Here is a 23,252-nt window from a genome sequence, read left to right on the forward strand (position 1 = left end):
GGCTACTCTGCCCACAGTCAGTCTGTTGGGATCCTGGAGATGGGTGGGCAGAGCTCAGTGCTAAGAAGAACTCATTAAGTAAATTATTAAATTTTTAAATACTGAAATTAAAAATGTTGGTTTTGGACTGTTACATTGTTATTAAGAACAAGCTAGAAACTGTTTTGTCATTCTTCTTCATTGTGCCTCACAGTTAGTATCAAACCCGGCAATGCTTTTCAGCAAGATGCCACCACTAGCACTAGGCTTAAAAGGGCAAATTGTAATTAAACACTTCACAGAAACACACTTCACAATTTTTTTCCATAATGAAAAGTGCTTGTTTACTCTGTGAACTTTTAGATTGTTGGGGAAAACAAAATGGATACTGACAGGTTTCAGAGTAACAGCCGTGTTAGTGTTATCCACAAAAAGAAAAGGAGTACTTGTGGCACCTTAGAGACTTAACAAATTTATTAGAGCATAAGCTTTCGTGAGCTACAGCTCACTTCATTGGATGCGTGCAGTGTATCTCACGACAGCTTATGCTCTAATAAATTTGTTAGTCTCCAAGGTGCCACAAGTACTCCTTTTCTTTTTAAAATGGATACTGTTTCTGTTAAGGAGAATAACAACACACCTGTGCAGTGCACTATTTTCAAACCTTCAGAATTTTGTTATTGTTATAAAGGTATTTAAAGAAATTGAAGGCGCTAGTACTCATTCAAGATTATGTAAATACCAAGTTGAGTCACAGAGTTTAGGAACATAAGAATGGCTATACTGGGTCAGACCAAAGGTCCATCTAGCCCAGTATCCTGTCTTCTGACAGTGGCCAATGCCAGGTGCCCCAAAGGGAATGAAAAGAGCAGGTAATCATCAAGTGATCCATTCCCTGTCGCTCATTCCCAGCTTCTGGCAAACAGAGGCTAGGGACACCATCCCTGCTCATCCTGGCTAATAGCAATTGACGGACCAATCCTCCATGAATTTATCTAATTCTTTTTTTAATTTAAAGTAGAAGGGACCACCAGATGATACAGTCTGACCTCCTGTATATCACAGGCCACTAAACACCCCCCCACTAATCACCCACCAAGACAACAACCAGAATTAGACCAAATTATAACAGCCCTCAGGAGACTAAACTCTTTGCATGCCACAGGGCGAGAATACAAAGTTTGAACATCCAAAACAGTTTTTGACTTTGCTAACTTTTAAAATAGCATTAGAAAAATTGGTAGCATCAGAAAAATGGAACATTTTTGTCGTCTAATATTTAAGGCAGTCATGGCAATTAACAACAACAACAACAAAAAAGGCAAGCAAAATACTTTTATAAAAACTTTTTAAAAAAATATTAGTCCTAGGCAGCACCCAAGCATAACATATTTCAGCTCAAAGGTGATTTTCGGAGAACGTTGTGGGACTGAAATAAGAATTTGGAATAAAAGTGCTATTTCACTATTAACATCTCTTATATCAATATCAGTAGGCCACATTCTGCTCTGATTCACACCCATGTAACACCACTGACTTCAATGAGCCATGAATGTGATTGTCAAATTTGTCTTGTCGTCTTCACTATAATGCTAACACTGTAATTGCTCAGTGGAGAGATAGCCACATCAATCAACGAGATGATAAGTGCATTGGAAATACCTAAAATAAATAGAATTGATTAAATTCAGGGGCCTCATTTCAGAAAAATTCTAGGGGAAGAAAAGTTGTGTCAGCATATAGAACATTATATGTGATTATATTGTACCCTGAAAAGTCAGTGGGGAGGGCCAAAGGGGAGCATACAGACCTATGAAAAATCAGGAGGCAAACACCAGACTGGTGGAAGGGCAACTGCCCACGTTGTCCCATAGCAAATGAGGCCCCTAATTAAATTGACAGATGGATGCATCAGTAATCAGGTCAATTTCACTTACTTAGATTCTAGAAGCTGAAGGATTTCCGGTGCGTTAAGAAGTCCTTCAGATGTCAGAAACACATACGGAATTTGCACCTCCAGAAGGAAGCAGCCAAAATTTTCACCTGAAACATTTTCAGATTTAAAGATAAATAATGTAACAGCTTCACAAAACAGGGAATATAAGAGGTGATAGTTTTAGGTATTCAAATGGATATAGCACTGTATGTAAGGGAGCAGTATGACTGCTCAGAGCTCCGGTACGAAACTGCAGAAAAACCTGAGTGTCTCTGGATTAAGTTTAGAAGTGTGAGCAACAAGAGTGATGTAGTGGTGAGAGTCTGCTATAGACCACCGGACCAGGGGGATGAGGTGGATGAGGCTTTCTTCCGGCAACTCGCAGAAGCTACTAGATTGCACGCCCTGGTTCTCATGGGTGACTTTAATTTTCCTGATATTTGCTGGGAGAGCAATACAGTGGTGCATAGACAATCCTGGAAGTTTTTGGAAAGCGTAGGGGACAATTTCCTGGTGCAAGTGCTAGACGAGCCAACTAGGGGGGGAGCCTTTCTTGACCTGCTGCTCACAAACAGGGAAGAATTAGTGGGGGAAGCAAAAGTGGATGGGAATCTGGGAGGCAGTGACCATGAGTTGGTTGAGTTCAGGATCCTGACACAGGGAAGAAAGGTAAGCAGCAGGATACGGACCCTGGACTTCAGGAAAGCAGACTTCGACTCCCTCAGGGAGCGGATGGGTAGGGTCCCCTGGGGGACTAACATGAAGGGGAAAGGAGTCCAGGAGAGCTGGCTGTATTTCAAGGAATCCCTGTTGAGGTTACAGGGACAAACCATCCCGATGAGTCGAAAGAATAGTAAATATGGCAGGCGACCAGCTTGGCTTAATGGTGAAATCCTAGCGGATCTTAAACATAAAAAAGAATCTTACAAGAAGTGGAAGGTTGGACATATGACCAGGGAAGAGTATAAAAATATTGCTCGGGAATGTAGGAATGAAATCAGGAGGGCCAAATCGCACCTGGAGCTGCAGCTAGCAAGAGATGTCAAGAGTAACAAGAAGGGTTTCTTCAGGTATGTTCGCAACAAGAAGAAAGCCAAGGAAAGTGTGGGCCCTTTACTGAATGAGGGAGGCAACCTAGTGACAGAGGATGTGGAAAAAGCTAATGTGCTCAATGCTTTTTTTGCCTCTGTCTTCACTAACAAGGACAGCTCCCAGACTGCTGCGCTGGGCATCGCAACATGGGGGGTAGATGGCCAGCTCTCTGTGGAGAAAGAGGTGGTTAGGGACTATTTAGAAAAGCTGGATGTGCACAAGTCCATGGGGCCGGACAAGTTGCATCCGAGAGTGCTAAAGGAATTGGCGGATGTGATTGCAGAGCCATTGGCCATTATCTTTGAAAACTCGTGGTGAACACGGGAAGTCCCGGATGACTGGAAAAAGGCTAATGTAGTGCCAATCTTTAAAAAAGGGAAGAAGGAGGATCCTGGGAACTACAGGCCAGTCAGCCTCACCTCAGTCCCCGGAAAAATCATGGAGCAGGTCCTCAAGGAATCAATCCTGAAGCACTTACACGAGAGGAAAGTGATCAGGAACAGTCAGCATGGATTCACCAAGGGAAGGTCATGCCTGACTAATCTAATCGCCTTCTTTGATGAGATTACTGATTCTGTGGATGAAGGGAAAGCAGTGGATATATTGTTTCTTGACTTTAGCAAAGCTTTTGACATGGTCTCCCACAGTATTCTTGTCAGCAAGTTAAAGAAGTATGGGCTGGATGAATGCACTATAAGGTGGGTAGAAAGTTGGTTAGATTGTCGGGCTCAACGGATAGTGATCAATGGCTCCATGTCTAGTTGGCAGCCGGTGTCAAGTGGAGTGCCCCAGGGGTCGGTCCTGGGGCCGGTTTTGTTCAATATCTTCATAAATGATCTGGAGGATGGTGTGGGATGGTGAGGTCTCAGCAAATTTGCAGATGATACTAAACTGGGAGGAGTGGTAGATACGCTGGAGGGCAGGGATAGGATACAGAGGGACCTAGACAAATTGGAGGATTGGGCCAAAAGAAACCTGATGAGGTTCAATAAGGATAAATGCAGGGTCCTGCACTTAGGACGGAAGAACCCAATGCACAGCTACAGACTAGGGACCGAATGGCTAGGCAGCAGTTCTGCGGAAAAGGACCTAGGGGTGACAGTGGACAAGAAGCTGGATATGAGTCAGCAGTGTGCCCTTGTTGCCAAGAAGGCCAATGGCATTTTGGGATGTATAAGTAGGGGCATAGCGAGCAGATCGAGGGACGTGATCGTTCCCCTCTATTCGACATTGGTGAGGCCTCATCTGGAGTACTGTGTCCAGTTTTGGGCCCCACACTACAAGAAGGATGTGGATCAATTGGAGAGAGTCCAGCGAAGGGCAACAAAAATGATTAGGGGTCTGGAACACATGACTTATGAGGAGAGGCTGAGGGAACTGGGATTGTTTAGTCTGCGGAAGAGAAGAATGAGGGGGGATTTGATAGCTGCTTTCAACTACCTGAGAGGTGGTTCCAGAGAGGATGGTTCTAGACTATTCTCAGTGGTAGAAGAGGACAGGACAAGGAGTAATGGTCTCAAGTTGCAGTGGGGGAGGTTTAGGTTGGATATTAGGAAAAACTTTTTCACTAGGAGGGTGGTGAAACACTGGAATGCGTTACCTAGGGAGGTGGTAGAATCTCCTTCCTTGGAAGTTTTTAAGGTCAGGCTTGACAAAGCCCTGGCTGGGATGATTTGATTGGGGATTGGTACTGCTTTGAGCAGGGGGTTGGACTAGATGACCTCCTGAGGTCCCTTCCAACCCTGATATTCTATGATTCTATATGTTTTTGAAAATGTAGACTATATATATCTTCATTAAAAATATTTCTGTTTAATTTTCTTCTTGTGCGAGTAGTTTCAGATTCTAGAAGGCCCTTCCTAGTTTTGTCTTGTATTCCCCCAGAATTGAAGCAAGGCTCCCACTGCATGAAGAACACTGGATACAGCCTCTATCAATGCTGAACTACCAGATATTCAAAGAGGTTCTCTCAGGAGCTCAATGCGATTCACTCCTTATCTTTGCCAGGATTGGGCTCAAATCCAAAACTTCTTCCTATCTTACTCCTGTTATGTACATAATTCAAGAGACGATCTAGCTCAATATGCTTAGCTTTAGCCATTATTATTATTATTATTCTCTCTCTCTTTTATGGGCACATACTTGTAAACATTTTAGAGAATACAAATCCCTTTTTCAGGTGCAAGACCAACCTTTCATTTGAATTCTAGGAGGCATTTACTTACCCACTACAAGTGTTTCTGGAAGAGTGGTTTTAAAAGTTACGTAAGTAATATTCAAATTTTTGCACAGCTCATTCCAGCAGGAGTTCTCTGTATAATCATACTCCACCACTAATGAGAAAAGTGTCCAAGGAAAGTCAGCTCCAATGTGCTGATTATGTACAATAACACAGGAACATCTACTCAGACTGAAAGAGAAATATCCAGAAAATTATCTTTCAGCCTGATTACTCCCAGTACGAAATAAAAACTTGTAAATGTGTAAACTTGAATAGACAGTGTCAGTTGTTTAAAGGATAATTTAAAAACTGAGTTTATCCTTTCTGTATTAGAAAATTTTAATTATTTTTATTAAATACTTCACTAACTCCAGTTATCTGCATTAGGTCTTCATATTATCTGCTATCACCTTTCATTTCAGGCATGAGCTAACAAGTTAGGAGAAAGAAAAGGAGTACTTGTGGCACCTTAGAGACTAACCAATTTATTTGAGCATAAGCTTTCGTGAGCTACAGCTCACTTCATCGGATGCATACTGTGGAAACACAGTATGCATCCGATGAAGTGAGCTGTAGCTCACGAAAGCTTATGCTCAAATAAATTGGTTAGTCTCTAAGGTGCCACAAGTACTCCTTTTCTTTTTGCGAATACAGACTAACATGGCTGTTACTCTGAAACAAGTTAGGAGAGTTTCTACAACCTCAACTGGAAAGGGGTAGGGGGTCTTGTAAATTAGCTTTTCATGTTGCATCATCAGTATTATTACAGTGCCCATCTATATCTCTTTTTTTCCCTGGGGATTCTTCATATCAGTGATTTCAGTAGGACTACTCATACTTAAAGTTACTACTTAACAGCTGATTTGGATTGGGCCAGAATGTTCATCACCTTACAGAATGAAACACATAGGCCCAAATCATGAAATACTTACCCAAGCCTTCAGCAAAACTCACTTTGAAATTAACAGGAGTTTCTCTGAAGTTAATTTTGATTAAGGATTGTAAGATTTGGGCCACAAAAATTATGAATTATACTCACCTGCTTACAACATTGTGCTCTAACAAAACTCCCCTTTTCTCAGGATTCAAAACCATGGCTTTTAAACCTGTTTAAAAAGAATTAAACATCAATTAAAGAGACTGGACCAGATCTTCTGCAGGTGTAAATTGACATATAGTGATAAACAGCAAACATGGGCTGAATCAGGAAATTATAACCTCAGGGGTGCAGCCTCGATGACAGTGCTGTACCTGAGGTAGTCATCAATAATCTCGCGTTTCACTAGGAAGACAAGTTGTGACCCTGCCCATACTGAAAGCCTTGTATATTTAGGCCCAGGATGGGGTAAATTATGGACTCCTGTTGATAAGTCAAAAGCAGTCATGTTGCTTAGCTAAATAATGTTTCTAATTAACTTAAAATGGGAAAACAGTGGGGTTTTTTTCCCCTGGCATTTTAAAATTTTATATATGACAGAAAATATGTCAGAAAGAGATGTAGCTAACAGGTCGCAGAGGATGAAGAACAATATGTATTTTGTATAATATAAATGTCCTCAGAAGGTCGATGAGACAATCAGATTGATCGATGTTTCTAAGCCATTTAATAAATAGATATAAAAGATCAAATGCTTATTTTCATTATTTATAGTGTTGCAAATACACCCATCATTTATAAAACACTTTAGACACAGGGTCCCTGGTTCTAAAGAGTAAGCAATCTAATCTTAATACAAAACACAAAAGAATAATTCAACACAAGGTGGCACAAATATGTTGTTGGTGAGGCAATCAACCGAGTGAAAATCAGGGATTTAAGGAGGATTTGAAGGAAGAGAGGGGTGTGCTTGATAGGCTGTTCCGATCATAAAAAGTATCAGGAATGAAAGCCTGGAGACAGGAATGGCAGGAGACAATGGGAGCAAAAAGGGGACTTTATACAGAAGTGCAGAAAAAGGGGCAGTATGAGATGAGATGCTGTGATAATTTGGGAATCTGTGTGTACAAACTTATGAATTCTGGCTGATGGTATGAAGTGTTACTATGAAAACTGCATTTCGGTAGGTATCTTTACCAAGTGGCAAACTCCAGTTTGAAGGTGCAGCCTTTTGCTTTCTCCATTGTCTGTTTGCTTCCATATTGGGCTGAAATTCTAAGGTTGGGGGCAAAAGATTAGCAAAGGAGAATTGATGTTACATGGAATAGGAATAGCATCAAAATGGAATAGCTCTAAGAAGAGACTGGCTTCCAACCAGATGAACTGGTTTAGCAGGGGAGAGGTTCCCTGAGCAATGCATTTACCTGGAACAAGTTTGTGATCACCTGTTGAAGTTGGCAAGGTAGAGGTCACCTGATAAAGGGGCTAAAAGTTGTAAAAAGGGAGGCACTGAGCTGTCTGGGTTTTTAGCCATTATTTTCCAGCTCAAGAGGAGAAGCAGTCCAACATGTAAGGGCCTGCATGAGGCAGGAGCGCCTACCTGATTTCTGAGCCCACCTGGTCGCCCAAGGGATGGGTGAGCTAGTAAACAATATTGTATGAGACTCTGGGCAAAGTGTCTCTGTGTGTAATATGCTTCATACTTACCCCAGGCCTCCTGAGAGAGTTCAAAGGTAAACCAGAAAGCTACACCTTCGGGTGGGATTCTGGAAGAGGGTGCGTTTCAGCTGAACTCAGCAGTGAGCTTGGGGATTAGGCGGCTGGGTTCCACGTCTCAGGAGAAGATGGTAGATAAAGGGTCTGTGCTCTGAAATAAGCCTAGGGACCCCAAAGATTGGGGTAGTGGCTGGACTCCATTCAGGCTCTGGGAGGCTTAAAAGATCCAGGGACCTAACAGCTAGGTCCTTTCACAGCAATCTAGTGAGTGACCATGAGGGAGAACTTGAGTGGGATCTGTGACAGATACACACAAAGATATAAGCAAGCGGAGTGGAGCACAGCCTTCATGTTACCTTTCTCATCTTCTAAAGATTTGCACAAAAGAGCAGCATTTACCTTCTACTGTACTAAGGGTTTTAGTGATGGCAGCTTTTTCATGATCAGAGTCCATTCTTGTTATGATTAGTACCTGATGTAAGACAAGTAAAAGATATTAACATTTTAATTTTTTTCTGTCTACACAACTTTTCCTGGAACAATACATGAAAGACAGTATTAATTTTTTGCTGTCTGCTGAATCTGTTTCCTAAAGGATAATTGTGTGCTTACTACTAAAAGATATTAGAAGAGTGTTACTATGAAAGGAGATGCAGTGTCAGGAATAAAGATATTCTAGAAAAAAAATCTCACACCTGAGTATTAACACACAAAAAGAAAATAAACTATTTAAAGGCAGTATTTAAATTGCTGTCACGGAACTGAATTCCTACTGCAGCACCAGATAGACCATCATGGGGAGGAGATTTTTCAAGCCAATCCCATACTCCATTCACAGGTAAAACTCACACTGAAGGTATTTGGAGTTTTGCTTGTGCTATAACAATGTGCTGAATGGGCTTTTAGGGACTCCTGAGAGCTCCTTGTTAAAATTATAGCACCTCCAAACTGAAGAGCTGTTTGGAAAGATTTCCATAACGGAGCTCACTAAATAACTTATGTGTGAGGATCATTAAACACTGTTGATGACCAAAGTCTTTTACTTTCAAATGGATCAGATTGCAGCAAAGGGCAGGTATTTTTAAAAGATTCTCCCATGGGAGGAGATATTCAACCTTGTCTCCCAACCCAAATGAAACAAAGTGAACCATGTGCTATACGATCAATATGCTCAGTATAATTTTCAGGAATAAGCTAAAAAAACTTGACAAGTACACAACCAGTGGAAACACTATACAGTCAGCTCTACACAGGATTATCCTAGTAGATTAATGCCATTTTACCGGCACTGTCTGGGTACACTTTATGGACCTGATGTTTAAGAGATCGTCAACTGCCTCCATTTTTGTGGGCCCAATTCTGCACCCAAAATTAAATGTGGGAGCAAGTGGTAATATCTACAAGTCCAACTTCATGATTTATGGGTCCAATGAGGTAGCTGCATGTGTAAATGTTATCATTGTGCTAAATGCTGTCATAGCAGAAATAGTTTCTGAATATTTGTCCCTTTGGATAAAATTTTTAAAAATGGATGTTTAAAGTCAGGTGCTTAAAATAGTGGCCTGGTTTCCAAACCCCGCACATCTTCCACTGACTGTAATGGGAGCATCTAGATGTTCAATACTGTTGTTGCAGGTTACTTAAATTTGTATTTAGAGGACTAAATAAATGGCCTAATTCTGAAAAGCTGAGCACCCAATAGTTCCAATTAAAGTCAAGGGGCCTAACTCTGGGCTCACATTTTTAAAAATTTTCATCTCTTTTCTTCCTAGTTTTCCAATGTTGTCTCGCTCATTACTACATCAATTGCTGACCTACATGTTGTACTAATATACTGCTGTTCCTGTGTAATCATGGATGCAAATGATGATGGAATAAGAATGGTAGAGTTCATAAGATTTTTTTCTATGAGGTCCATCATATTCTATTTGTAACTTTTTGCTTATAAAGGAAATTTTCCATTATATCTTGCATCAATAGCAATTCACTAATATGATATAAAAGTATAACCAGATTATCATACTTCACATCATATTAGCGAATGCTAATACGATACAACAGCAAATAGCTTATGCAATAGAACTTATACATCTTATTAATACAGGAATACTTCTGTCTGTTCTGGGTCACTCTAAAAACGGCCTCTGAATGTAAGTGAACTAGAGTCTTTACAAGTTTAAATTCCACTCAAAATATTCTAAAATATTTTTTCACTATCTTTTTTGCCTTCCTACTTTTATTATGTATTATGCTGCTTATGCATTATGTAAATAAAATGATCGGGTGATAAACCTGATTTTTGCTTCTGTTTTTTGTGGGGGATTTAAACACAGGAATGATATCACCAAAAATATCCATACTGCCAGGAAGAATACATTTTGGATATTTATGTCCAATTCCTCTGTTTACTCCCCACAAACCTATCCCACAGTGATCCCCAGCTGTTTTATGGCCATTTGTAACTGGTGTAAATTAGAGTAGCCTGAAGGCTGCTCTCACTTATGTCGGGCAATTGGCCTTCTGCACAGGTGACCAAGGAGCAGAGAAATGCAATGGCAGATTAAAATCAAAGTTGTACTTCAACCCACACCCTTGTGTGTTCTTTAGCCAGAGACTGGGATTGGGACTTTAGTGGCTAAAGTCATATTAAAAAGAAAAGGCGTACTTGTGGCACCTTAGAGACTAACAAATTTATTTGAGGATAAGCTTTCGTGAGCTACAGCTCAGCATCCGATGAAGTGAGCTGTAGCTCACGAAAGCTTATGCTCAAATAAATTTGTTAGTCTCTGAGGTGCCACAAGTACTCCTTTTCTTTTTGTGGATACAGACTAACACAGCTGCTACTCTGAAATAAAGTCATATTGTAATTTTCAACAAATGATGCAACATAGCAAAGGAACAATGTGTGCTTAATTCAAGAGCAAAACCATTTGGGTTCATATGGGGTCCTTGTTTCCTATTTGTGCAACTGCTGTTTCAATACAATTGGATGACTGCTGTTTCAATACAACTGTATGTCCATATTTAATTGATGTATCTGTACACAGGTAGATGTGCAGAGTGAGTAGCACCTTGGCTCTGCCCACCACACCTCAAAGGTACCTGCCAGCCCAGCTGCGTTGGCATAGGAGAAATCTGTGCCTAGTAACAAGCTTGTGTAGATTACTTCACCCTTGGAGCAAGTGGGGAGCCAGCAGAGAATCCCAGGGCTATTCCTGAGGTGGTGCAGCTTCACACCATCCTTTACTCATAAGTATTCTCAAGTGGAGAGTCAAATACAAAATTTCCTGTCGTAAGCCAACTCTTGTTTAAGTAAGGTAGTTTTATAATTATTGCTCTAAAGTAGTTTTGATTGTTTAAAGAACTTGCTTAAATTGTTAACCTTATGATTCTGTTCATCTGTATTACTCTGCACCCACTTTAACATCTGACACTGAAGCTCTGTTATTTTGGGACTGATTTCATTCTTTTTCTGCCTGCTATACTGTACAATCTCCAGCTGCCTCCAAATATTATCCAAACAGGAACCTAAGATGCTTGTATAGATATCCTTTGCCTTGGACAAATATCCTGTTTAAAAACCAAAGCAAGGAACAATTACTTAAATTTGACATTCCAAAAACTGCATTGGCAAAAAGAGAAAGAAAATGGTAAAGATTTCTATTTGATCTGCACACACATTTTAGCTACATGTGAAGGCAACTCACAAAGGAAAGCTGAAAATTTAGCCAAAGACAGAAATATGTGCAGAATGCCCCCACTAACCAGACTTTGGAACCAGCTGTCATGTAAATAAATCTAATATCGTAAGTAGCATACTGGAACCTGAGATACCAGAAAATTGAGCTGTTACACTTAGCCAGCCGAGAAGCTACCAGCTAAATCAGGCTTTTTCTTATATGACACATTTTCCGAAGTTTAATCTTTTAATTATTTTTTGAAAAGTGCGCTTACAAGATAAATGTGACATATCTGAGTCCCTACTAGTTGGCTCATATTATTTCAAATATTTCTGCTATCTGTAACATCCCTGTGTGATGCATACTGTGGATCAACAGTGAACCTAAAGCAGGCCAAGAAATTGAGAGTTATAAATAAAATATGTATGTATATATGACTAGTTTCCACTTATTTATGTGCTGAATGATACCACAGCCTGACTGGTGGGGACATATAGTATTTCTGTGCTTGGCTCGATTTTCAAATTTCTTTTGCAGTTCACCTTCAAATATGCTGACGCCTCATAGAACTCTTAGAAAAACATTATGGGTAGAGATAGTTCTGTTTACATATTCTATTTTCTGCATTCCTCTTCCCCATCATTTATTACTAGAGGCATTTCAATGAAGACATAATCGCTTTTTTAAGAGTTAATCTGATCCTGTTGTTGTGCTCTACATGAAGTCATAACTTTGTAGAGTGTAAATTTTTCATAATAGAGATCATAGATGCTCTAAATTCTGATAAACCTGTGTGTGAAATTACAATAGGTAGATGTGGAAATGAATGTGTGACAAATGGGATTATGACTTCAGGGGTGAAATTAGGAGCAGATGAACTGTTATGTCCTGATCCTTATCTGCATATTACTAAAAAATGGAATAATCTCTGAGGTTAAGGGCTATAGTTCAGCCTTTAGTCTTTGGTATAGCTTTACACAGGTCCAAATGTATTAAATAATATTCCACATTTGTGCTTGAACCTGCCCCACTCTTCGTATCTTAGAGTCAAAGGAGTAGATGGGAAACTAATTTCTTAGGTATAAATTATTCCAAATGCACAGCATAATAAACAATGCACAAAGTCTCAGAATGTCAGCAGGGAGTTGTCTGCCTATATATCCTTTTTATATATTTGCCAGCTAACTTGAAGATTCACATGCAAAATTCAGTGTTCAGGGAGACTGAGCAAAATCCAGACATGATGTAAGTGGGTGCAACTCCCATGAAAGTTTATTGGCCAAACTTTCTAATTGCACAAACCTGAACACCCTTGCCCTGTCCCTTCTCCGAGGCCCCGCCCCCACTTACTCCATGCCCCCTCCCTCTGTTGCTCGCTCTCCCCCACCCTCACTCACTTTCACCAGGCTGGGGCAGGGGGTTGCAGTGTGGGAGGGGGTGAGGGCTCTGGCTGGGGTGCAGGCTCTTGGGTTGGGCTGGGAATGAGGGGTTTGGGGTGCAGGAAGGGGATCCAGGCTGAGGCCAAGGGGTTTGAAGTGCAGGAGGCGGCTCAGGGCTGGGGCAGGGGGTTGGGATGCAGGAGGGGGTGAGGGGTGCGAGCTCAGGGAGAGAATTTGGGTGCAGGAGGGGGCTCAGGGCTGGGGTGTGGGAGGCAGTGAGGGGTGCTGGCTCCGGCCAGGTGGCACTTACCTCGGGAAGCTCCTGGAAGTGGCTGGCATGTCTGGCTCCTAGGCTCAGGGGCAGCTACATGGCTCTGCGTGCTGCCCCTGCCTGCAGGCACTGCCCCTGCAGCTCCCATTGGCTGCGGTACCCAGCCAATGGGTGCTGTGGAGTCGGCGCTCGGAGCAGGGCACAGGGGCAGTGCGCGGAGACCCCTGGCCGCTCCTGTGCCTAGGAGCTGGACATGCCAGCCGCTTCCAGGAGCCACACGGAGCCAGGGAAGTAGGGAGCCTGCCCTAGCCCTGCTGCATCGCCGACTGGACTTTTGACCTATTAAAATTTCCCCGATTGCTTTTAATAGTCACCAGGAAATTGAGGCCAATTTTGGTAGACTCCCATCCAATCCAGGAGGGTTGGCAATCCTAAATGAGTATGTAGAAATAGGCAGGCAGACAGGGGGGAACTCCCAAGAAGCTGTAAGTTAAGGCGTGATAAGTGTTTAGTTACACCACACAATCAAAAATGACAAAATATGACAGAGGGATTGTAGAATTTCATGGCATATTAATTGTCATTCAGTGGCCTTTTGGATACTGCATTCCATGTTGCAATGACAATAAAGAGAGAAAACATTTTTATTGTTAAAACTAACCTAATGCTGTGTCCAAGCTACACATTAATAGGAGGTCTCGAACTGTTACCAACAGATGCACCAGAGCAGCATGTTTGAACAACATTATCTCTTTCTCACTATTTTTACCTATACAAAGGAAAAAAAGTTTTATATATATATATATATATATGGTTTGCATAGAAACATCTGAAGCTATACTGGATACATGAATTCATATAAAGGGTCCTGGCATCTCAGAACATTAGTCTCCCACAATGAAATATATATATAAATATAAACATGTCATTGCTGTGGATCTCAGCAAGGCAAACACTGACTGTACATGAAGGAAAGCAGAAATTTTGCCTACCTTTTCTTTCTTTGAGCTCTTCTATACTAGTCTAAGTTACTTGGGTTATGTATCCTCTCATACAGCAGATGGAGACAGATTACTAAATCTTCTGATGACATCATGCCTCTATATAGAAAGGTCTAACAATCTTTCTACAACTGACTATTTCAAAGCAGTTCCCAAGAAATCAAATTGACTCCATCCTCTGATAATCAGTAAATAACTTTAATACAGTGATAACATGAACTTGAATTTCCCAAGAAACTTTGCATTAAACTTTGAACCAGGGGTACTCAATTATTTTTTTGTCAAGGTCCAAATTTCTTGGTCAAGGTATAGTCAAGCTCCAGACTCCAGAAAAAAAATAATGATAATAAGTAAACAAAAAGATTTCAGGGTTTGTTCAAAAGCATCTGGTGGTCTGGATTTGGCCTGTGGTCCACCTATTGACTACCCTTGCCTTGAACCATAAAAAAGACATTGTTTTTCACTGGAGATTATCTGGGCTAGTATATAATACTTTAAAGGAAGAAAATTAACAGAGAGGAAAAATGTCCTCTTTAGTCTTCTGTACTATGCCGGATACTTGAAACCTCCCAAAGCAGCTCACATAAAGCTACAGGAGGGATGAGGATTTGACAGTCACTTACCACACTCTCCTGTCAAAGACTGCCTCTATGGAAGCCTGTACATCTATCCTATAATGCTTGGCAAAGGTGTAAGCTGGTGCCCAGGTGTCTGTCTGCCTTACAAATCTCTATTAAAAACAGATTCCTCATTTTCTGTCCATAACAATTGTACTAAGTGTGCCTTAAATGTTTCTGATAGCATCTTCCCTTTAATAAAGTAAGTTTTCCTGCTTAGTACCTTAGTCCACTTTCAGGCGGTAGATTTGGAGTCTGGTTGTTTTCTAATTTGGCCCTTGGTTCAAAATAAATAGTCTCTGTGATCCATTGACCTCTGCGAGCCGCTCTATGTAAATTTGCAGAGACCTTTGAATGTCCTGGTAATGAAGTCTTCCTTCATTCAGATACTTTGGATTGGGGAAGATTGTGAATAAGGTAGAATCTGCTATGCAGAAAAAATGCCTGAGGAATCTTAGGCTTGAATTTAGGCAGAGCTCCTGTGAAAAATCAAATACAGCTCTTTTCAAGAAAGCACTTGCAGCTTTCCCACCATTCTAGCCAAACATACTTCTGTAAGTGCCCATTCCTTGGGCCCTGTCTGGGCCCAGTCACGACTGTTATTTCTCAGCCTTCCACTCATGACAGGTTCTGGGCCTGGGCTCTCACAGCATCAGGCTCCCTTCTTAAAACTAGAAAAGGCACTCTGCCACTTGTTGCCTCTTCAGTGTGGGCAAGACGAGCTATTTCAGGGGCCAGTCTTGGGGCAGATTCTAGTTCTTTGGAGCAGACGGGGACTGCTGAATCTTCTCCAACTCTTCCCGCAAGGATAGCCTGTCTTTAAAGGGAAGGACTGGCAGCCTGGACCTGAAGGATTGTTCCACTGCCCACTATTTTAGCCACAGGAACCTCTTTACTGACACAGATAAGGCCATGTTTCTAGCTGTCATGTGGATTGTAGCATATCATTGCAGACCAGTGAGAGAGCAAAGACCATAAGTGGGAGCACCATGGCTAGGTTGGACCATAGTATCTGATTTCCTGGGACCTGCTAAATTTCTGAAATCATCTGTCTTTCATAATATATAAACACTTTTGAATTAATCTTGAATTAAATTGAAGACTCTTAAGGATCCCTCACTCCTTCTGTTAGGATGATCCTGTAATGCTACACCTACTCATCTTGAGATTGTTGTCCTTTTTGTGATTCCCTTGATGGCAATATATTATCCTTGGGTTCTCCCTGAGCTTTCTGCATCCCACAAGCTGAGAGATTAGTATTATAGCTTGCTTTTCTTGTACCAGTCTGCGGCCTCCCCATAAATGTTCCTTACTAACATTTTGTCACTATATTTTGGTTTTAAATTTTGAAAAACATATTAAGCACAAAAAGAAGTAAACTTTAGAAAACTGAAGTTTATCACATAAACTGTACTGTGAGATAATACAGAAACTAAAGATATATATAGTTATCCATCAGAGCTAATTCGTAATCGCAGTGGATTAAGCCTCCAAAATCCATCCAAAATACAGAGCCCTAAAGCAGTTTATGGTTTCCTGAGAGGATGCTTGTATTCTTCTGGGGGTCATTTCATTTATACATGAATCTCCAGAGTTTACAGCCTAAGAATCCTTATTGAAGCACAGTGGGTATTTTTTCGAATCCCAGATCAGCCAAACCATGTGGTCCTGCCTTAGCCTACATAGTTTTAGTAACATGAATGTTCATAGCTTATTTTGGCAGTTTAAAAAAAAGAAAATTTAAGGGATCTCTTTACTGCTACAGTGAGGAGTACATTTACAAATGCCAGACAGGAGAATAAGTAGATTAGAATTAGAAAAAAATGCTTAGTCATTCATCATTTAGGTCCCTTTGGCTACAGGGACTGTGACCCTAAGCACCCCTGTATTCACACTGTAATAATCTTTGTACAGAATATACTTTGTGAGGTATCATTTGAAAACTAATAACTCACTGCTCATTAATATTTTTGTGCCATGTATGTACACAGTGTGTATTAAGAGTTATGCATCTATGCTGAAATTATGGCTGAAGTGTGTTTAAATGAGGCATGTCAGGCGGTGCTGATAAACAGGTCTGCCTGAAACAAATTAATGTGTTTGCTTCCCTGGCCAGCCCAGTCATCTGGCAAAGACAATGACGATCCATTTTTACGTATTAGGTAAACAAAGCTAACAAGTGGGGAGGAGACAGTTTGGTGACTACACCCAGCGGGAGAGAGAAGCTTGGGTCTGGGTTTTAGTTTTTAAAGAATACACTGCAAAGATTTAGGGACGATCTACACGACAAAACCATGACAACCTACAGATGAAGCTGGGCTGCTGCAGCCCTGTGATGAAGATGCTTTAAGCTGATGGGAGAAAGTTCTCCCACTGGCTTGGTTACTCTACCTCTGCCAGAAGCGGTAGCGATGTCTGACAGGAGAAGCTCTCCCACTGACATACGCTGTCTACACAGGGGGTTAAGGTCGGTATAACTATATCGCTCAGGGGTGTGGATTTTTCACCACCGAAATAAGTGTGTAGTGTAGACCTATTGGTCTATCATTATGAGGGGAGGGGGCTAAACTTCAAGTGATAAGCAATTAAATCAACTGAGGGCAAGTATACACTTAAAATGCTGCATGGGTGCAACTGCATCCAGGCAGCTATGCTGAGGTAGCACTTTAATGAAGATGCTCTAAGCAGACAGGAGACAGCTGTCGCGTAGGTGTAATTAATCCACCTCCCCGAGGGGTGGTAGCTATGTCGGTGGGAGAAACTCTCCCGCAGACATAGCGCTGTGCACACAGCTGGTTAGGTCAGTATAACTACGTTGTTCAGGGTTGTGGATTTTTCAAACCCCTGAGTGATAATAGTTATATCAATATAGGTCTGTAATGTAGATCAGATTGTATACAATATTATTGTATTATAGCAGGCTATTGCATGAGATCTTTTATTAATATCATTGTGAATTGTATGTATTAACACCTTATAAGGAATTATGAATACTTATTAATATTATGCTGTACAATCTGTGACCCAAACAAGTATTCATAATTCCTTATGTAGTGTTAAGACATGCAACTAAATTTCTTATTTCTCTGAAATGTCCAGGAGAGGGCTGGACATTGCAGAACATAAGGTCTTGGGAAAATTTGGGACTGGGAGTGTGTTGGGGTCACCTTGCTAGTTGTAACCCAGGCTGGTGGAAGCCAGAGTGGGGCTGTAAGGCTGTAGACAGACTGCTGGGGTTAGAGTTTCTGAACCAGGGTTGGCTGTAGAGAGTGCCTGCATGTTTGTTGCAGACTGTGAGTGTTCCAGACTGGGAGCTACTGTAGCAAAGTATTGTGAGGCACTCAGGCATTCAGGGTTACTGGGTAAGAGTTGACAACCGCTTCCTGGCTTGGAGTATACCATGAACTCCATGACATGGATATGACAAAAATAGCCACTGACCACAAAGAAAAGGACAACAAAAACATACTGGTGTTTTTCTCTGTAAATTACACATGTGGGAATGTCATTTAAACATTGCCTACAATGTATGATTAATCATGACCAACATTTCTGAAGCATGTGAAATTTAGATTTGGATTGGAATACTGTTTAGTATTCTGATATTCAAGTTATTAAAAATAACATGCCCAACTAGGACTGTATTAATGGAGACCTTTTGGAAACAAAAAAGCAGGTCTGTTACCATCAGCCCTTAAGATGGGAAATGCTTGAAAGTTTGTGAATAATTTGCCAGACTTATTGAACCACGTTACATATGAAATCAAATCAATTTTATAGATGAAAAATACAATGCATTTTACCTTGTTTAAAAATATCACAGATCACTTTCTCCTGCTGTTTTAAGAAAAATCTAGTGTGATCAAATTTAACTGTGGCAAACCTCCAATTCACTGCGGCAAGTATGCCAAGATGCATCAACTCTTTTAGAACAGGAGTGGCTGTTGCTTCTAACAGATGGTATGCCTGGCACTGGCTTTCTGGTTAATACAAACAAACATACACAAGATAACACAATTTGGTTAAATATGCCACTGTTGGATAAAAGTACTCAAGTGTCTTGCAAAACAAAAAAGCATTATTTTCTTCAAGAGATCTGCAACATGAACTTCATTCTCTTCACATTAGTAATTCTAAATAACTTCTGGATGGCTGTTTTGTAACCCCTTATAAGGGAAGGCCTACACTTAAAACTCTCCAGTGATGCAGCTGTGCCACTGTAGCACTTAAATGAAGATGCTCTAAGCCGACAGGAGACCACTCTCCCATCTGTGCAATTAATCCACCTCCCCGAGAGGCGGTAGCGATGTCTGACGGGACAAGCTCTCCCGCTGACATAGCACTGTCTACACCGGGGGTTAGGTTGGTATAACTGTTGTGACAGGGTCGGGCCAGATGGCTATAGGAGAGTGATAGAAGACAGACATATTAGCCCCAGGTTAAGCAGGTCCCTTTTCCCTGGGTAAGGTAACAGGGTGGTTCCAGAACAATCAGGAACTTGCTGGAACCAATTAAGGCAGACAGGCTAATTAGGACACCTGGAGCATATTAAGAAACTGCTAGAATCAATTAAGACAGGCAGGCTAATCAGGGCACCTGGTTTAAAAAGGACCTTACTTCAGTCAGTGAGGGGCGTGCAAAGAGCTGAGAGCAAGAGGGTGTGCTACTGGAGGACTGAGGAGTACAAACGTTATCTGGCATCAGGAGGAAGGTCCTGTGGTGAGGCTACAGAAGGTGTTGGGAGGAGGCCATGGGGAAGTAGCCCAGGGAGTTGTAGCTGTCACACAGGTGTTACACAAAACACTGTAGACAGCTGTGATCCACAGGGCCCTGGGCTGGAACCCAGAGTAGAGGGCGGGCCCGGGTTCCCCCCAACCACCTATTGGATACCGGAGGAGTTGACCTGGACTGTGGGTCCCACTAGAGGGGAAGATCCCTGGCCTGTCCCCCGATGCACTAGGTGGACCAGCAGAGACTGCAGGGATTGTTCTCCTTCCTTTTCCCCATGCTGGCCAGTGATGAGGTTAGCTGAGTGAATGGCACTTTTGAGCCACTAGCAAAAGTGGCCAAACTGAGGGCTGCCGTGAATCTCTGAGGCTAGTGAATCCGCCAATAAGTGCAGGACCCACCAAGACAGAGGAGGAACTTTGTTACACTATGTTGCGCAGGAATGTGGATATTTCACACCCCTGAGCAACATAGTTATACTGATGTAAGTCTGGAGTAGACCAGACCGAAGGCTCTTTCTACACGTAAAAGTTAAGTCAACATAGCTATGTCAGTGTAAAAAATCCACCCCTTGATCAATGTAGCTATATCAATTCCACTGCCAGGGTAGAAGCAGCTATATTGATGAAAGAATACGTCGGTCAATGTAGATACCATCATTTGGGGGCGGCGGTATTCCTATCTGAATAGAAAAAGCTTATGCTCCAATACGTCTGTTAGTCTATAGTTAGTGCCACAGGACTCTTTGCCCCTTTTGTTGGTGTAGGGTGTATCTACATTACATCGCTGCGGTGGCATAGCTGTGCCAGCACAATCTCCATAACGTAGACATACCTTCAGATATAACTGAGTTTTCATGATATCCAAGTGGGTGACAGCAACACAGTAGTCTGAAGAACTCAAATAAACTGCTGATATTGAATTAACTGGAAGGCACGACCTGTTTCTCAATGGGATACCTAAATCTCTTGAGTATCAATTTTTTCTTTTATGTGCTTAACATTATAGTTGAGTTAATCACGTCATCAAGGTTAAAACTCTATTATCTCCCATGTTCAAGGGTTTATCATTTCATTTTTAAAATATCTCAAGCTGACAGGTAAGGTTGCCAGACTGGGCTGCATTTCAGTTGCAGGTCTCACTACATTTGGTCATTTATGCCCTCATAATTATTAACTAATTAGTTAATATTTGTAAAGTACTTTGAAGATGTGGAGCACTATGTAAGTGCTCATTCTCATCATCTCCAGTTCTTCAGGCTTTGTCAGGATAGATCAGATGCTATATTGTTTTTGCTACTTGGTGTAATTTCATTCATTCATTCATTGATGAATCATTTTCTTTTTAAAGTGCTTAATATTTCCAGTAAGGTATCATAATGTATTGTTAATATTTCATTGTTGTTAAAATGTTTGTGTTTGTCTTTAAGTTCTCAATATTGGATATAGCTTATATCTGACTGAGAAACTCTTTTAATTCTTTCACGTATGATGCTACCATGGTGAAATATAGGGATTGCTATACAACAGTCTGCATGAGCATAAAGGTTCCCATATTGAATTTTTGCAGGATAAGAGCCGTAGAGAGCAGTGAATAAAATGGATATTGGTTTTGTATATATGGATATTATTTAATGTAAAATTGCAATATTACAAAAAAATAAACAGACCATTCAAAACAAAATTCTATACCTGATGCTTGAATTTTGACTGAGATGCTGCCTTGATTCTCCTGTTCTGTTTTCTCTGTCAATGTAGCCTTACAAACAGCAGAACTGTCTTGCTTAAGAACTTCTGGACACTCTTTAATTTCCAGTGCTAAAACATTGGACATAGATTATGTAAAATTATCACAAGACAAATCCACAGAATAAGTAAATTCTCTAACACGTTCCTCCACTTGCTAATTAAACATTTCAAATTCAGGAGGCTCCTGTGCCACAGAACAATAATTGTATATTTTACTTTGGAAAAAGAAAGTGAAAATATTTTATATTTTCTTTATTTCCTCCAAGTTCCCACATTTCCTCGCTGCAGCCACATGATACATTGGTCAGATTATGTTTGCCAAAAAGTGGGTGTTGTCAGGTCTGAATGGAATCAGACACCTCCCCTATCCATACCCTATCCATATCCTGGCAAAGTTGAGAAACTGCTCGAAGCTGCTTCTATAGCCTATTGTTTGTATAAAGGAAGATTTCTACATTAGCACTAAGGCAGGGAAACTGCTGAGTGGAAGAGCATCTGAGAGCAGGAATTCAACTGGACAGGAAAGATCAGGAACACTGGAAATAGGGTAAGTAGGAGAAGGGCTGGAAACAGTTTACATAAAAGAGGTCGTTCTCACTCCCTTAATCTTTACTTGTAGCTGCACCTCAGGATCGATCCCTTCTGTGTTTTTTTTTCTCTTTCTCCAATACAGATAAGAAGTCATAAGCTATCCTAAGAGTCCCCCAGCATCTCTGTTCCCCTCTTCCTGGCAAAAGGGGGAGCAAGTGGCAGATTTGGAGCTAGCAGCCCCCACTTCTTGGCAAACTGGATCGATCCCTATGTCATATGGCTGCAGCTGTGAAAATGAGACACTTGGGCAAAATAAAGAGGGAAAAGTAAAAAACTTTCCATCCCGCAAAGTTAAAAGCCAAAGTTCATATTCTACTGTCAAGGAGCCTACTGAATTAGAAAAGTTTATTAGGGTTCAAAATTATGCTAACCAATTACTTCTACTAGTTCTCTCCTAAATATTAATTGGGTTAAATAGTACATATAACTGGTGTCTATAAAAATAACCCACAACAGCACTTGTAATTTATTGGGAGACAGTAGGCCTTCCGCTAAAATTGGAACCATACTTTCGAAGGAATTGACATAAAATCTACATATGTTTGGATAGGCTAAACATTTATCAATCATCACTAACATACAACACTTGAGGATCACTGTCTACATTTACTTGTTTACACTATATTGAACTAAGCCTCTATCCACAGTACTACTCAGAGATGCAGTTCTAGTTAGAGTTCACTAGATGGTAACATAAGACCTTAGTTCATGTATCTTGAGTTTGTACTTTTAGAACTGGGGTTATCAATTTCTCAAGATCTGCATATGTATCAACATAAAACAATAATAAATGGTTTTATTTTTAAAATTTTATTAAAATGTCTTGCATATTGTTTTTTTTTAATTATGTAAGGATACAATTAAAATCCATATTAATCTGTTACATAGCACCACTTCATGCTATTATAATTAGTGCTGCAACAGTGTTTATGTTACAAACTTATTTTCCAAGGGATATATAACTCAAGCATAATCTGTGTTGAAGCTCTGCTAACCAGGGTCTGGGTCCTGCAGTATTTTATTTTTTAGTGTGATTCTACTCTGAAAAGTGACTGACCTAACATTTCATTGTCTCTCAATGACTTCTGTAGCAAAGGTGGTCAATTTATAAGTAAAAGTTTTTTCTAAGTGCCAGTCCTGCATACTCAGTCTATAAGCTAAGTTTTCTTTTCGCACATCATCAGCAGTGATAACAGATCTTCAAACCATATTCTGTCTTCACAGACAACTGTTCAGCCTCATTGCATCACTGGGTTTGCAGAGGTGTAACTAATTGGAATAGTTCTGCTGGGATAAGAAGAAACAGAATATAGCTCCCTCTTAACTGTGCTAGCTCTGCAGGATTAACAAGAGTAGTAAGCAATAGAAACTTACTTTTGTCACAAAAATCACCAGACTTGACTCAGAACATGCCGG

The 23,252-nt window shown here is 40.8% G+C and overlaps 1 protein-coding gene across 1 annotated transcript in view; it reads right to left on the bottom strand.

Moving 5' to 3' along the window:
* The window catches only part of SHOC1 (shortage in chiasmata 1), a 145,998-nt gene that overhangs the window by 26,343 nt on the left and 96,403 nt on the right, over nucleotides 1-23,252 (bottom strand). The window contains exons 14-21 of the mRNA XM_043547362.1: nucleotides 21,189-21,314; nucleotides 18,573-18,749; nucleotides 13,813-13,920; nucleotides 11,204-11,391; nucleotides 8,221-8,293; nucleotides 6,268-6,334; nucleotides 5,233-5,417; nucleotides 1,917-2,022 (exon numbers count right to left, since the gene is read on the bottom strand). Coding sequence (XP_043403297.1) covers nucleotides 1,917-2,022; nucleotides 5,233-5,417; nucleotides 6,268-6,334; nucleotides 8,221-8,293; nucleotides 11,204-11,391; nucleotides 13,813-13,920; nucleotides 18,573-18,749; nucleotides 21,189-21,314 — 1,030 coding nt within the window. The remainder of the gene's footprint in view (nucleotides 1-1,916; nucleotides 2,023-5,232; nucleotides 5,418-6,267; nucleotides 6,335-8,220; nucleotides 8,294-11,203; nucleotides 11,392-13,812; nucleotides 13,921-18,572; nucleotides 18,750-21,188; nucleotides 21,315-23,252) is intronic.

This window comes from Chelonia mydas, chromosome 5 (genome assembly GCF_015237465.2).
Source record: "Chelonia mydas isolate rCheMyd1 chromosome 5, rCheMyd1.pri.v2, whole genome shotgun sequence".
Lineage (NCBI taxonomy): Eukaryota > Metazoa > Chordata > Testudines > Cheloniidae > Chelonia > Chelonia mydas.